This window comes from Alligator mississippiensis, chromosome 1 (assembly GCF_030867095.1).
Source record: "Alligator mississippiensis isolate rAllMis1 chromosome 1, rAllMis1, whole genome shotgun sequence".
In the NCBI taxonomy this organism is placed as follows: Eukaryota; Metazoa; Chordata; order Crocodylia; family Alligatoridae; genus Alligator; species Alligator mississippiensis.
The window spans coordinates 292,664,243-292,681,164 of record NC_081824.1 but is presented as its reverse complement, the minus strand read 5'-3'; the positions used below and the strand labels follow the sequence as shown (position 1 = coordinate 292,681,164).

The 16,922-nt window shown below is 51.3% G+C and overlaps 1 protein-coding gene and 1 long non-coding RNA gene across 3 annotated transcripts in view; both read right to left on the bottom strand.

The window, feature by feature from the left end:
• Positions 1 to 1,498, bottom strand: part of MRPS6 (mitochondrial ribosomal protein S6) — a 56,140-nt gene extending 54,642 nt beyond the window's left edge. The window contains exon 1 of the mRNA XM_014599099.3: positions 1,273 to 1,498. Within this exon, the coding sequence (XP_014454585.1) occupies positions 1,273 to 1,317 (45 nt within the window). The 5' untranslated portion in view covers positions 1,318 to 1,498. The remainder of the gene's footprint in view (positions 1 to 1,272) is intronic.
• A 5,891-nt stretch (positions 1,499 to 7,389) lies between these two features.
• Positions 7,390 to 16,922, bottom strand: part of LOC109280302 (uncharacterized) — a 57,167-nt gene continuing 47,634 nt past the window's right edge. The window contains exons 1-3 of one of the 2 annotated variants that reach the window (XR_002086577.2): positions 13,409 to 14,154; positions 11,352 to 11,399; positions 7,390 to 11,199 (exon numbers count right to left, since the gene is read on the bottom strand). This is a non-coding gene — a long non-coding RNA (uncharacterized LOC109280302). Of the gene's footprint in view, positions 11,200 to 11,351; positions 11,400 to 13,408; positions 14,155 to 16,922 lie in introns of those variants that run through there. The other variant, XR_009459079.1, reaches the window with a different exon arrangement.

The window sequence follows — 16,922 nt, the reverse complement described above, 5'->3', positions numbered from 1 at the left end:
CCAGTTAAGTGTGGGGAGGAGAGGCGAGAGAGAAGTTGCACCTCCTCACAGACACAGAGTACTTTTTATTAGTTTAGTTTGTTGTTAAGGAAGGTGCAGCTAGGCTGGGGGGGAGGGAAGGTCCACACAAAGTGCGTGTCCACTAGGGGGCTTTGCCAATCACAGGGATGCCTGCATAGGCTCTAAACAAATGGCGAGTTTAAAAAAAAAAGGGAGGCGTGGTGATTACACATAAAATGAATGGAAATGTACCAGTATATGTAGTGCATGTTCTACACAATGACATGCTCCAATAACTGGGAAAATAAAGAGAGCAGAAACATAACAACACGGCCCTACTACAGATATGCATGTTCACCTCAAGAGATGCCAGAATACGAGAGGGAGCATGCAGATGGGAGCGTTCAAACTTCAGCTCTCTGCTAATGGTAAAAATTGCTGCATTAAGAGCCTAGGCTAAGGTCCTACAGGCTAAGCAAAAGATAGCAGAGAAACACAGGCTGCGCACACAGCTCAGGAAGTCTGAATACCAACCATTCACCTTGTGCTCACACTGTGCTCTCTTGGTCTTGCCTACATTAGAGATGCAAGAAAAAGAAAAAAAAAAACACTCATTGCTGCCTTCATACTTAACTGCCTGGGGTTTTAGGGGCACCTCCACACCTGGCTGCTGCCCCCACTCATAGCAGAGGAGCAGAACTTGAGATCAGTGGTGGCAGCAGGTGAGAGCTGGATCCGTGGAGCTCAACTGGTGCTGGCAAGGGTGGAAAATTTTTTGACAGTCTCCCACGGGGCATACTTTTTCAGAAGAGGTGGGAGAAATAAATCCTTGGGAAGCAAGGCCTGCGGGCAGCCACCCCTGCTCCGGGCTGCATGGGGGAGGCAGGGCGCCCTATACCCAGGCACATAGGGAGAGGGGCGAAAAGTGCTGCCACCAAATGTTGGCACCAGCTAAGGGTGGGGCAGAGGGTGCTTTTGTGCCCAGGAGCCCACCCGAGGTGGCACTAGCGGCCCGAACCAGGAGCTAGGTCTCTGGGGATGGGGGGGAAGAGGAAGGAAGGGGGGAATAAATGTAGCTGAAACCCGACTGGCAACTTGACTCAAAGTCGCCCATCTAAGAAACTGACAGGAGAGACACTCCCCCGCGACATGCACACGTGCACCAACGGGCCGGGCCGGGCCGGGCCGGGCCAGGCCGGGCCGGAGGTGACCAGGAAGCGGCCGGTCGCCGCCGCGTGGGCAGGGAGGGGACGTGCGGGGCCCAGCACTCACCCTCTGCATGACTTTCAGGATCAAAGCCAGCTCGTAGCGAGGCATGGCGCGGGCGGGCGGTGGCTGTAGCGGGTCCGGCTATGCACACGGGCACACAGGGACGGGCGCGCCGGCGCTGCTGCTTAAACGGCTCCGGGCTCTGTGTAGGATCCGCCCGCTCCGGCCGGCTCCGCCCCCCAGCCGAGGCGCGCTGCCAGCCGAGCCTCGCGTGGGGCGTTGCGGCTGGCGGCGAGCCGTTGCTGCTGCAGGAAGTGGAAATTTCCACTATGCCCCGCCCCCCCTGCCGCACGCGGCAGAAAGCGCGGGGACTTCCCGCCCCCCCCACACACCCGGTGCGCGGGAGGGGCTCCGTGGCCGCGTGTTCCAGAAACATCCCTGCGTCTAGGGAGGGACCCCCGCTGCGCGCACGCGCGCGCACACCCCCTAAACACACACCCCTGCTACATGCACATGCATGCACACTAACACTAGGGTGGCCATCAGGACTGTCCTCTGTCGTCTATTGATACGAAACGGGGTGCCTTTATGTCCTCAATTTTTCTCTTGAAGAGAACAATTTTTCTTCAAGAGAAAAATAGAGGACATGAAGGTGTTGGGTTGCATATCAACAGAGGACAGAGTAAGCAGACAACGGGAATGTCTTCTATGGTGGTCACCCTACCCATGAATGCCTCATGCCCCCAGAGGCAGAGGCAGGGGTAGGGGTGTGGTGGCCACAGCGGTGGCTGGGGCAGGCTGAACAGGGAGCTCCCACAGGTGGGCACAGCAGCGTCAGCAGCTGGCGGAGATGGGGTGCACCGCCAAGTTCAGGTGGTGCACATGTAGCCGTGTGCACCCCCTACGCATTGCCAATGACCCTACCTAACACCCCCCCTCACTACACACACACACACCCTAGCACCCCCCTACTACAAACACACACACACACACACACACACACACACACATTTTGTCCCTTATCTCAACACAGGCACACAGCCTGTGCCTCGACTCCCCCCCCCCCCACACACACACACACGCTTGTGCCTTAATTCCCTTCCACATACACACAACCTATGCCTTGACTCCCCCATGGTAGACACCCCCCAGTGCCAAAACACCTGTATCCCACACACACCCCTCGGCTATTCCCTGACGCTGTCCCATCCCCCAATATGCACAAGCACATGCACACTACAGTGCCCATACCATTCCTACCTCATAAACTCTAACACCTCCACCATGTTGGGTTTCCCAAAATTTAAACCTGGCCCTTGTTGCTGCTAACTGGTGCCCGGCAGAAAGGTTACAGATGTTTGGGGTGGCAGAGGGCTTAGTAATGCCGGTCTGTAGGACATCAGGGTCACTGACCATAGTTTTCATGCCACTGAGAGGAAGTGTATCTGTGGGTGAGGTGTGTCACACACAAGTGTGTGCATCTGTGGGTGAGAGGTGTCACACAAGTATTTGTGAGTTGGGGACATTACAGGCACTATTTTATTCCTGTTTTGTTTTGGGATTTTTTGCAGGGAGGGAACACACAGGAATTTTATATATGAATTTTTCTGGGCCATAAAAAGAGGGGATTTTGGGGAGAAGGTATCTGTATGTTACTGGCAGGAAGTATATGTGTGGCTAGTGTCATTGAACCTGACGGATGTGCATGGGTCTGCATGTCTCTAGGGCAGATGTGTGTAACAGCTAGCCAGTGACGTGCCTGCATACTGGGGGAAGGGGACAATGGCCAATTCTGTCTTTTCTGACCCAGCTGCTGGGCTGTCTGGATGCAACTGCAACAAGTTCTTTCTTTCTCTCCACCTGGTTGTATTACTAGCACAAAGCTCCTCCTCAGGTCAAGTGCTGCAGGGGGAGCAATGGAGCAGGCCGGTTGCTCAGAAGGAGGTGGGCAGACAGCAGAGCTGTTGGGCTCTGCCTGGAGCTGTGTTTGTTGCTAGGGAGAGGGAAGGTGGGGGTGAAAGAAAGCTCTGCCTACTTCCTATAGCAACTCAGGTTAGCAACTCTACCTCAGGAGAAGGGAAGCCAGGAAGCCAATAAAAGGGACAGTAATAACCCACATCCCACAGATACAGACAACCAGTAACAAACACCATTACCACAGGGACACATCACTATGCCAAACCTCCATATAACTATGCCAAACCTCTGTATATGTTCCTTTGAGCCAAAGGCTAGGGACAGAAGTTACACACAAACCAGTTTAACTGATCAGAAACTGATTTGAACCTGTAACAGAACATAAGTTCAGTGCACATAAACCAGTTTCAAAATGGCCCAAACTGGTTTAAGATAAACCTGGTTGAATGCAGTATCAGACTTAACTGATTTAGGTGAAACCAGTTTATGGAACTTCTGTCCCAGACCCCTTCTGGGGTTAAACCAGAGTCCCCCAGCATCCCAGCATGCTTTCCAGCCCTGGGCTGGGCTGGGCTGGGCTGGGCTGTCTGCGGGCCTGGCCCCACCCCTCTGCTCTCTAGCCAGAGCAGGGGTGGGGCATGGTCCCCTAAGGCTAAGGGGGCAGGGAAGGGGTTTATTCCCCACTCTCTCTCCTCTCCCCCCAGGGACCACAGATGTGGTCTGCCTGGCTAGGCAGAGCAGACCCTGTCAGGGTAAGCCCCCGCCTTGCCACTACAGTGGCAGGGGTTGTGGCGTGGCCACAGTACTGGGGCCTTTCCCAGCTGGCTGGAGGTCTGTGACAGCCTGGCTCAGCACGCACAGGTAGCGGCTGTCACAGAGGCGACAGTGCTGTAGCTGTGGGCGTGCGCCTTGGCAGCCAGACTGGCGACACAGGACCTGTTAATCGTGCCCATGGCTGCCCAAGCCAGCTCAGAGGCACTGGTGGGGGCTCGCTCATGTCTGCAGCTGCCACCATCGCCACTGCCATACCCTTGCACAGTGCTTGCTCGTCCACACTGCGCAAGAGCTGCAGCAGCTGCGGACAAACAAGCCCTCATGGCAGGCACCACACTGGGCCAGGCTGTCATGGAGCTGCAGCCAGCTGGGAAGGGCACTCTCTGCGGGCCTTGACCAGAGCTGAACAGGGCTGGCTGTGGGGGCTGTGGAGGGTGGGGACAGAAGGGTCAGCCCAGGCTGCTGGGGCAGGGCCTTTCCCAGTCAGCTGTGACTCCATGACAGCCAAGCCCAACCTGGGCACAGGGAGCCTGGAGCAATCTGGCCACACAGCTCCCACAGCCCACAGCTCCCGCATCCAGCTGGGAAGGGCCCTGCCCCACCCTGCCATCTGCATGCCATGCCTAGGGCTAGGGCTGGGGCAGGACCCTTCCCAGCCAGAGGTGAGGTTCAGGCTGCGGCAGCGGGAGCTGTGCGCCCAGATTGCTCCTCGTTCCTGGGTTAGCTTGTCATGAAGCTGCTGTGGTGGGCAGGGCTCTCCCACCTCCTCCTCCTGCCCTGCCATGGGGCAGAGGGGGGATGGGGAGGCTCTGTGCAGCTCTGCTTGGGGCTCAGGGCTGGAGGGGCGCAGTGCTGGGCCCCACTATGGGGGGGGGGCGAACCTGCGCTCCCAGCTCCCTGCACCAAGTCTGGGCCAAGCTGTCAGGGAGCTACTACATCAGGCAAGGCTTTTCCCCTCCTCCCTGCCTGCCTTGCCCCCTACTCTTGCTGCTTGGTTCCAGCCAGGGGCCAGAGTCTGGCCATGCTCCCTCTCTCCCCCCACCCTCCAACCCTGTCCATCATAAAGCCTGGCAAGGGCTGCTTCCCCCCTCCCCCTCCAGGCACAGCCCGGCTGGGGTCCCTGCCGGCCAGGGTGGGGATTTAGACTCTTCCCCAATCAGTTACGCTGTCCCCCCCTCCCAATCCTCCCTTGGCCACTGCCAAAGGGAAGGGAGAGCTCACTCTAGAGCCCTCCGGCTTCTGGCCTGAGCTGCTACAGGCATGTGAAAGCATTTCTGGAATCAAAAGTGAATATCTATTCACTTGCAAATCAGTTCAATCTACAGAGGTTAGACTAACCTGCAAAGTTTAAAGCAATTCAGTCTTCAGCTTTTTGTTGTCTGTACTTAGTCAGAGAGAACTACATGTTCAACTCCTACATCCCTGGTACTCTATAGGCATTCACACTTGTGCCTAAAATCCTTCACATGTGCATGCATACAGCTTTCTGTGAAGCCCCTGACTTGCATACAGACCATCAGTACTGAGCCCTCTGCCAACCCAAACACATATAACCCTTCTCCTGAGCACTGGTTGGCAGCAACAAGGGCTGGGTTCAAATTTTGGGATACCTAATAAGTTTTCCCTGTGGCTGGAGCCCTCACATAGAAATCTGGGATCACTGAATTTGGCTGGGGTGTCAGACATAAACAAAAGCCCCTTGCAAGCAGCGTAAACACAAAAAGACAGATTTACTACAGAAAATAAAGACAGGGAAAATAAAGGAAAACACCAAATGCAATTTGAAACACTATCAGCTACAAGGCATAGTCTGTAAGGGGTTAGCTCTGGGGCCTGCACTCCTATACTCATATCTGTTCCTTGGGGGGGTCAAATCGGGGCGACCACCCCGGGCCCCACAGGTACGTGCCAAGGGCACCACCACTCCACACAACCACTGTACGCCACCAGCTTCGTGCGCCCGCTGCTTGCCACCCCCACCAACCCCTCCCCCACACAGGTTCCACATAGGCTGATATGCCCCAGGCCCCACACACCCCTAGGGTCGGCTCTACCTATACCTGCCCTCCAGCAATAGGCTGGATGGGATGGCCCACCCCAGAGTCCTATGAGCTGCTTCTTGGGGTTCACTGCACCTCCAAGAAGTGCAACCTTCTGCGTTGCAAGGGGCCCCTCGTTGCTCCCTGGGAAGTTTGTAGGGCACCAATCTCCACTTCCACGTGGTGGCTTTGAGAGGTTGTCTGCAGCTCCTTTCAACATATCGTACCCCAAAATTCCTAGTCCCAATCCCCAGCTCTGCTGGGGCAGAAAAATGCAAATGAACTCAAGGGACAGATCTATCAGTGCTCGGCCTGGACTAACCAACAAAAGCAGGCCCAGCCTATCTGCACTGGGCCTAGACTGAGCAAAAGAAGAGCCAGACCTACCCTGCACCAAGGCCTGAGCCAAACAACAGAACATGCCAGGCTTTTCACCCTGGCCCAAATTGTGCCAGGTCCCACCCTGGCCCAAATCTGCCAGCAAAACAAACAGCTGGGGTTCAGCTACACAGCTAGGTTGAACCAAAAGAAGTTGCAAAAGCAATAAACGTGCCAGGCCCTCAGCCTTGGCCCAAAACATGCCACATTTTTAATCCTGGCCCAAACCTGCCAGCAATACTGCCAGGCTTCAACCCTGGTCAGCACCCTCCAGAGCTTAATACCCACACAGTATTATCCTACTCAAAACCCGGGAAAAATGGGAAAAGAGGGAGAGAACCTGTGTTCCAAATTAAGATACACTTTCTCTACCTTTACCTCACCTTTCTTGCCTACGTGTGGACAGCCTTGCTTCTTTCCAGATCCCAAGCAGAAATGAGGATATAAGGAGCAGTGGTCCCAAGCTGCAGCAAGGGAAGTTTAGGTTAGATATTAGGAAAAAATTCTCTCACTAGAAGGGTAATAAAGCACTGGAACAGGTTACCCAGAGAGGTTGTGGAATCTCCATGCTTGGAGGTTTTTAAAACCTGGCTAGACAAAACTTTGGCTGGGATAATCTAGTTGAGAATGGTCTTGCTTTGAGCAGGGGGGTGGACTAGATGACCTTCTGAGGTCCGTTCCAGTCCTAATTTTCTATTATTTTGAAACAAGATAGAGAAAACCATGAGTATATATAGCAAAGCAGATACAAAAAACAAAACAAAAAATACAATCATATTTAAACTAAAGCCATATACACAACAGACTTTGCAATACAAAATGGCCTATACATTTTGTGTTACACACCAATGCCTAATATTCTACAACACATACACCTTTACACATCACCTGCAATGCACATTGCAGAGCTTCCTGACCATATCCTTATACACACATTTACTCTTCAGTAGGAGGCTCTTGCTCTATACTCAATCCTTAACACCACTAATACACACAGGTACTACTTAAACAACTATTCACATTTGTCTGAGGTGTCGTGGAAACACACGCAGCATACTTTTGGATCAGGTTAGCAGAAGCTTTTATTTAAAAGAAACTACAGCTGTAGGGGGAGTTCCAAAGTGACATGGATTTCCCAAGCACTTGGAAGGGGTCCCCCCCCCAGAGCAAAATCAGGAGGCTTATATACTTTTTAACAGTCGCTTACAACTCACGTGATCATATAGTGAAATTAGCATGAAAAGCGGCTATAATATTACTTCATTATTTCTTTGCTGTAATTAGGATGGGAACTAATGGGGGAGGCGAGGTTAGTTCACAAACCTCCTTCTTGCACCTGGAAATCTACTTTGTACATACTTTTTGCTACCTTCAAGGCCGCGGTGAGCGAAGCAGTTGCAGAGGAGTTACAAAGAACAAACACTGGCCCTTATCTGTTCTACTGTACAGAGCCAGCAATTCTCCACAAAGCAGTTATGTCATCTTATAACTAAAATAATCAAAGTTTAAGGCATATATTTTTTCTGATTCCACAGAGGCATCTTTCATCTTAGGCCCTCTCTACACATGCAGGTAAAGGCACAATGGGATCTAAAGTGCGAGTCACACAATCGTACCACCTGCCATGCCACACATGCATGGCAGGAAGCACAGTTGTGGCATCACACATTAGATCCCATCATGCCTTATTGCCAGTGCAGAGGGAGCCCAAACTCAGGCTCCCCCTGGACCAGCAAGAAGCAAGTTCTTGTGTTTGCTTGATTGACTAAGGGTATGTTTATACTTCAGTCAATACTATAGAGATCTCCCAAGGTGGCTGGGGGGTGTGCGTAGATGAAACAATATTTCCCATTTACGCCAACGCAACTGCATTTGTGTTTGCATGACCCAGGATTTCCTGCCACTCTAAAGTCCATTTAGTGCCTCAAACTAACACTACTCAGAAATGTGTTAATTTGTGGAGGTCTCCAGTTACACCGTTCCAACTGCGGATTTGTTCGTGCAAACAGCCAGATTCCAAAGACTTCCAATTAATCCCCTCTGCCATGAGGGGGTGCTGTGTTCCGGCCTCTAGCCAGTAGGTGCCACTGTGTGTTCTTTTTTACCCTCCTCACCCCTTCCTCCTCCCTTAAAGCACTCAGTGAAGTGGCCATAGGTTCAGGTCGGGACGGGTCCGCTCAAAAAAAAATATTATTATTTTAAAATGGAGGAGGCCAATAATCCCTTAATTTTCTACCCTCTCTTAATTCTTCTGCCCCCCACCACCACCTATAATGTATGTCCTCCAGCCTCCGCCCATGTACCCTCCTGTCATAGATTCAGAAATTCATAGATTTATAGACATTAGGGGCTGGAAGGGACCTTGTGCGATCATCGAGTCCAGCCCACCCCCAGGCAGGAAGTCAGCTGGGATCAAGTGATCCCACCAAGAAAAATATCCAGATATTTTTTGAAAGAATCCAGAGTAGGTGCTTGCACCATCTCTGGGGGAAGTCTGTTCCAGACCCTGGACACTTGCACCTTAAAGAACTTTTTTCTCATGGCTAGTCTAAATCAGCCTTCCTAGAGTTTATGACCATTGGACCTTGATATCCCTTGGGGAGTTCTGGTGAACAGCTGTTCTCCCAGGTCCTAATGTACCCTTTTTATATAATTGTAGGCTGCTACCAAGTCCTTCCTGAGCCTTCTCTTTTCCAGACTGAAGAGTCCCAAATCCCTCAGCCTCTCCTCGTACAGCCTGCCCTCCAGGCCTTGAATCATATGAGTGGCTCTCCTCTGGATTCTCTCAAGCTTTTCCATATCCCTCCTGAAGTGGGGGGCCCAAAACTAGGCACAGTACTCCAGCTGCAGCCTCACCAAGGCCGAGTAAAGTGGGAGGATGACATCCCTGGTTTTGCTTGAGATGCATCGGTAGATGCACACCAGTTTGGTTTGCTTTGCCAGCCACAGCATCGCATTGGTGACTCATATTCATCTTGTGGTCAATCAGGACCCACAAGTCTCTTATGGTTGTGGTACTAGCAAGCATAGCACTGCCAAGTTTGTAAGCGTGTTGAGAGTTCTTCCTACTGAGGTGCAGCACCTTATACTTCTCAACTTTGAAGGCCATCAGGTTTTGGTCAGCCCATCTTGAGAGCATGTCCAAGTCAACCTGTATCCCCAGCCTGTCCTGCAGTGTGAATGCCCTCCCCCATAATTTGGTGTCATCCGCAAACTTTGCCAGTTCACATCTGACTCCCGACTCCAGATTGTTAACGAAGATGTTAAAGAGTACCAGCCCAAGTACTGAGTCCTGAGTCACGTTGTGAGTACCACGTTGTACCGAGCCCTGAGTCACCCTGTGCCACGTTGATTTGCTCCCATCAACTAGTACTTTTTGGGTCTGAACCCATAACCAGTTGCCTAGCCATCAGACTGTAAAATGATTAAGCCACAATTCCCCAGCTTAGCCATGAGGACATCATGGGGAATTAGGTCAAAGGCTTTTTTGAAATCCAGATATATGACATCCACATCATCTCCTTTGTCCAGGGCTCGTGTCACCTGGTCATAAAAGGAGATAAGGTTGGTCAGGCAAGACCTGCCAGTCACAAAGTCATGTTGGCTGACCTTCAGAAGCTCACCTTCCATTAGTCTGGTGTTGATGGATCCTTTCTAGGCTTCCAGGACCTCAGCCAGTGGTGATGCGTAGGGGGTGCAAAGGGTACATAAGCGCCATGAATTTTTAAATATCTTTGCCAAGGGGGGTGCAACGATGTCTGCCACCTCCTTCAAGACTCTCGGGTGCATTCTGCCTGTCCTCATACCCCCTGCACCCTCCGTCATGTGCTGCCACTGCAGTGGACATAGCTCCCAATGACAGATGCAGCATCCTCATAATGGTAAGTTTTTTGCAAGTAGTTTGAAACTTTGGAGTGAGTGGTTACATGACTTCCTTCAGTATTGCAAACCTTTTGAACTTCATCACATTCCAATTCAGAAGCATGACAAAAGAAGTCCAGAGGCAGGACGCTGCCTGCCAGACCCAGCACCCAGGATATGCAGTGTCCTGGATGATATTGAGGTCATATGTCCCACTGACTGGGGGGGGTGTGCAAAAGTCCGGTTTTTCGACTATGCTCCAAACCCCCCCTCCTCTTCCTCCTTTTTCCCCCTCCTTGCAGAAAACTTTCATCAGTGGAACTCGCCGGGGGCGGCAACCAGCCCAGTACTGAATGAAGAGAGTGTAGAGGAGAGTGAAACATGCTCAGATTTGCAGGGTTTTTTATATTTTTTACGTTGTGTACATATTTTATATTGTTAAGCTGTAGCGTTTTCAATAAAATGTTTTATTTTTGCTCTATATATGTGTCATGTTTTATTTGAGGTGGGTGGGTGGGTGGTTGGGCTGGTTTTCAGAGACCACACCCGCTTCAGCGTGGGGATGCTGTGCTTGGAGGGGGTTTATGGAGTCATGGCATTACTGGAAAGAGTTGCAAACAGTTGCAGGGTGGGTCGGAGGGAGGTCAAATGCTTTTTAAGTGCTAGCTAGGGTGTAATCAGCATTTCTTCTAAGAAAAAAAGACTAAACAACAACCCCACCCACCCCAGCAGCAAGCAGGCAATCTGCAAAACTTCTCCATGCATGGACTTCCCAGGGCCTTTAGACCATGTCTTTGAAATTCCACATAGTGTCTTGCACTTCCTCGTGGATGGCATCATTCTTATGCAGCAACTCACGGAATTTGTCCCACCAGGCATCTGTGCATTGCACTCTGGTTACTGAGGACTCTGCCAAAACCTTGAGTGAGATTTCGCAGGACCGCCTCTCTGCGAAAATCTCTGCGGTGCTCTGCTGTAGTGCAAGCAGGGCACCATTCCAGGCGGCCATGGGTCACGGTGGCTGATAAAAAAAAAAAAAGAGCAGTGGTTGCCTTCCCCCCAAGAGGAGGAAAGTACACACCCCCATCCCCACCACGCAGTGCACAAAATGCCAGCAGACATGGAAACAGACCCCGCAACAGTGGGGCACCAATCATACTGCCCAAAACTTACAAGTACTCGCTTCAGAAACAGGTCCACAGCTGCCACTGCCAATGCTAGCTGCAAAAAAATAATTAAAGCAAATAATTAGTTTGGCATCTGTTACATTACAAGCTATTGAACTCGTCATACACTATCATAACAAAAAACTGGGATAACAAGGATAACAAAAAATTGTTCTTTAGATATACAGGGAGTAAAAGGAAGGCCCAGGGTAGAATAGAACCTCTACTAAATGGGCATAAGCAATTGGTGACGGACAGGGGGGACAAGGCTGAATTCCTCAATGAGTTCTTTGCCTCTGTGTTCCTAAGCGAGAGGCAAGACAAGGCTCTCACTGCGATTGTAGAGAGGCAGCAGCAGGACACCAGACTACCAAGCGTAGACCCCGAGATGGTGCAGAGGCACTTGGAGGAACTGGATGCATTTAAGTCGGCAGGCCCGGATGAGCTCCATCCAAGGGTACTGAAGGCACTGGCTGACGTCATTGCGCAGCCACTGGCGGGAATATTTGAACGCTCATGGTGCACAGGCCAGGTCCCGGAGGACTGGAAAGGGGCCAATGTGGTCCCCATTTTCAAGAAGGGGAGGAAGGAGAACCCAGGCAACTATAGGCCAGTTCAGTCTCACCTCCATCCTAGGCAAAGTCTTTGAAAAAATTATCAAGGCTCACATTTGTGAGAGCCCAGCAGGAAAAATTATGCTGAGGGGAAACCAGCACGGGTTAGTAGCAGGTAGATCGTGCCTGACTAGTCTAGTCTCTTTTTATGACCAGGTTACAAAACACCTGGACGCAGGAGTAGGGGTTGACGTCATTTACTTAGATTTGAGGAAGGCCTTTGATACGGTATCCCACCCCATACTGGTGAACAAGTTAAGAGGCTGTGACTTGGATGACTACACAGTCTGGTGGGTGGTGAATTGGCTAGAGGGTCGTACCCAGAGAGTCGTAGTCAAGGGTGTGGGCAGTGGGGTCCCGCAGGGCTCAGTCCTTGGACCGATAGTCTGCAATGCCTTCATCAGCAACTTGGACGAGGGAGTGAAATGTACTCTGTCCAAATTTGCGGATGACACAAAACTGTGGGGAGAAGTGGACACACCGGAGGGCAGGGAACAACTACAAGCAGACCTGGACAGGTTGGATATATGGGTGGAAAACAACAGAATGCAATTCAATAAGGAGAAATGCAAAGTGCTGCACCTAGGGAGGAAAAATGTCCAGCATACCTACTGCCTAGGAAATGACCTGCTTGGAGGCACGGAAGCGGAAAGGGATCTTGGAGTCCACATGAGTCGACAGTGTGACAAATTCATCAGAAAATCTAATGGCACTTTATCGTGCATCAGGAGATGCATGACGAACAGAACCAAGGAGGTGATACTTCCCCTCTGTCGGGCGCTGGTCAGACCACAGTTGGAATACTGCATGCAGTTTTGGGCGTAGCACTTCGAGAGGGATGTAGATAACCTGGAGAGGGTCCAGAGAAGGGCCACTCGTATGGTTAAGGGCTTGCAGGCCAAGCCCTATGAGGAGAGACTAGGGCACCTGGACCTCTTCAGCCTCCACAAGAGAAGGTTGAGAGGCGACCTTGTAGCTGCCTATAAGTTCATCATGGGGGCACAGAAGGGAATTGGTGAGGCTTTACTCACCAAGGCTCCCCTGGGGGTTACAAGAAATAATGGTCATAAGCTAGCAGAGAGCAGATTTAGACTAGACATTAGGAAGAACTTCTTCACAGTTCGAGTGGCCAAGGTCTGGAATGGGCTCCCAAGGGAGGTGGTGCTCTCCCCTACCCTGGGGAGTCTTCAAGAGGAGGATAGATAAGCATCTAGCTGGGGTCATCTAAACCCAGCACTCTTTCCTGCCTATGCAGGGGGTCGGACTCAATGATCTATTGAGGTCCCTTCCGACCCTAACATCTATGAATCTATGAACCACTGAAAGAACATTGTGACCCACCTACAGCAACACGTGAATTTCTCCCTCTCCCACCTGGCCTACCAAACCCAACCAGCAAAAACCCAAGAGTTGCCTGGCAGTGGCAAGAGGCACATTACAAGAGACTTACAAGGTCCAGCATGTTCTTGGGTCTCGGTAACAATAGATGATGTTTCGGCCACATGGATTTCTTCATGACCCTCCACCTCCTCTGCTTCATTATCTGTGCTAGTCCGTGGAACAGGACTAAGTGGCACTAAGTGTATGGTGACCAAAAGATCTTCCTGCCACTAATGGTCATCAGGGAGCAAGGAGCGGTCCCTGTACAGCTGAGACATGCTGCTCATAGTTTCACTCTCAGGAGAGGCTGCTGCCGCCTCCTTCTGCCCAACCCTGGTGCTGAAAGTCTCTGTGCCTGGGTTGTCACCTACATCCTTGGAGAGAATGATGTACAGCTTGTCATAGAAGGGAGCAATTGTGCAACCTGCCCCAGAATGAGATTTCACATCTTTGGTTCTGTAAAATGCTGATCTCAGGGGCTTGATCTTGCACCAGACCTGGGTCCAGTCATGATTGCCTTTTTCAATCTTGACATAAACAGGCTCATTTCTCCTACTTTAAATTTCATCTATGATCCTTCACTCCAACCAAACGTCAATTAGGTCCTCCAGTTCTTCCCGTGTCCAGTTGGATCCATGGTCACTGAAGGTATCTGCCTCCTGGGCTGTCGACTCCATACTGCTGGCCTTGGTTTTCTGAGACATGGTGAAGCAGTCAACAGCACAAGTGATTTGTGAAGGGGGCCTGGCAAAATTTGTCGGGGTGCGCCTTTATACTCAGGCTGTGCTTGCATGAGGGCCTGGGAAAATTCCAAAGATTGTGAAGTCATTATTTGTGAGTGTCAAAACACCCAAATGTGACAAAGAACTCCATTTAACAACAAAAAAGACCTGGTGATGGGGTAAATAAGGCCATTGTCATGGACAACTGGTGCCTCCTGAGTCACAGGGGCATATGCCGTCCCAGCAGCCAGTCAGCAACCAGGGGTGGTCCCACCACGGCCAATCTTGCCGACTGAGGAGGCATCCCCCTGCAGCCGATCTCGCCAATTGGGAAGGGGTCCCCCGTGGTTGATCTCACCGTGCTCCTGAGTCAGGGGGTCACGTGCCCCCCCCCCCCCCCCAGCAGCCAGTCAGTGACTGGGGGAATCCCCCCACAGCCAATCTTACCAACCGGGGGGGGAGATCCCCCTGCGATTGCACCAACAGCACTCCTGGAAGTGCCAATGGTGCTCCCAGAAGTGCCAGCAGTGCTTCTCCTGGCACCTCTAGTCCTTAGCCACTGCTCACCCTTCCCATCCATTGCCTAAGCAGGGAACTCTGGCCATCAGGGGGTGTACCAGCTCAGTCAGGGGGTGCACACGTACCCCTTGCACCCCCTACGCATTGCCACTGGCCATTGTACTTTGGGATGGCTGCTCAATGGCCTGGAATGTTGTAAAAATTGATACCTACCTGCCTGCTTGTGCAAAATAATTTTGTTACAGAAACACAGCCTGTTTTCCCTGAAGTGGCAAAAGTTTTGAGAAGCCTACATTACCAGGAGAGGAGTAGGCAAAACATTTTTTGTTTGCAAGCTTGATTACATCAGAACACCAGTGACTACTAAGCTCAGAATGAAAGAATGTACAAAAGCCCCAATGCCCCAGGGTGCCGAGGTGAAGTGTTGAAAAAGCAGCTACACCAAGCTACAGATCACACAACACCCTACAGTACCTGCCCCTTGCTGGTGCAGACAAGTGAGAAGCTGCTGCTGATGAAGAGAGGCAAAATGGAGAATGAGGATGAAATACGTGACAATGGAGAACAATGCAGTGAAGAGTTCTCTGACATGGAGAATATGGAGGACATGGGTGAGCAGGAGGAGGAGGAGCAGGTGGCAGTACTGCTTCTGCAAATGGTGTCTGTCTGGGAATTACTGATGCAGTGCTTGAGAAGGATAGGAACTGTGCTAGAGTGTTCACTGGCAAGTTGTGTTCCTGGTTTAACAGCATTAATGACAATAAGAAGATGATACAGGTACCCAGAGGACTTGGAATACACAGAGGAAAGCAAAAAAGTGGAATTTGACTGGGCTCTGTTGAGAAACCTGAGGAGAACCAGAATCCATATGGTGGGGGCCTCTGAGAGCAGCTCAGACTGGTGGGAGTGAATCGTGCTGACGACTTGGAATGACCAGCAGTGGCTAGAGATGTTCTGAATGAAAAGGGAGACATTCTATCATATTGTCTCAATGCTGGGGCCCCACATCACGAGGCAGGACACTAACATGCATCGGGCCATCCCACCAGACAAGAGGGTTACAATGGCCATCATGAAACTGGCCAGCCCATCCAGCCTCCGCTACATCATGAACCAGTTTGGTGTGGCTGCCTGCACGGTCAGGCTGGCAACTCATGAGGTATGCCAGCTGCTCAAAGAGATCGCTGCAAACAAAATTATCCACCTGGTAAATCCACAACAAGCCATAGATGGCTTTAATGAGAAGAGGTTCCCGAGTTGCGTGAAGACTTTAGACAGCACACACATCCCAGTGCTGTGCCCTGAGGGGGCTTTCACAAACAGGAAAAGATATGCCTCTTTGATCCTGCAAGCCATGGTGGACCACCAGGGCTGGTTCATGAACATTTATACCAAGTAAGCCAGCAGCACACATGATGTGTGCATGTTCAGAAACTCCCCTCTGCCTGGACTCATGGAGAAAAGACTGTACACAGCCGGCATGGAGGAGACAGTGATCCACAGTGTTGCCATTCCACCAGTTATATTTGTGGATGCTGCCTACCCCCTAAAGCCCTGGCTCATTAAGCCTTATGGAAGAAACATCACCAACCCTCAGGCGCTGGTTTTTAACTATCATCTGAGCAGTAGCAGGATGGCCAGGGAGTGTGCATTTGGCCGACTTAAAGCATGATGGAGGGTGTTTACATGCCAGCTCGAGATGGAGCAAGAACATATCACAGCCTTTGTAGTGGCAGCCTGCATGCTGCACAATATCTGTGAGAGCCGCAGAGAGGTTTTCAAGGAGCCATGGGAAGAAGCTCGACAGGCAGTGGCCAGACAACAGAATTGTGTCCCAGCAGCAGCAGCACAGGAACCGAGAAGACCAAGGAGAGGGACCAGGGACCAAGGAGAGGCTGGTCAGGCAGCCCTCATGAGTGATTGTCTGGCAGGATATATTGCTGACAACACCACCTAGGAGTGTTTTGTTCTTTCTTTTGGTTGTGTTAAAATAAATTCATTTACACTTTAAATCTGTGTCTGTCTACAGGGGTGTTTGGTGTTGCAGACGGGGGGCAGAGGGGAGGATGGTCAGGGGAAAAGGGAGGAAATGGGGACTGGGCTAGGGGTTTGCTGCTTTCAGACTGTGAGTGGTTTGGGGGAGGGGGACATTACACACCATCACCCACATCTAAATGAGCTCCCCCCAAGGTCAGTTATTATAGAATCATAGAAGTAGGGTTGGAAGGGACCTTGTAGATCTTCAGGTCTGACCCCCTGCTTGGGCAGGAGGAAAACTGGGCTCAAATGACCCCAGCCAGGTAGGCATCAAGCTGCTTCTTAAAGACCCCCAGGGTAAGAGCC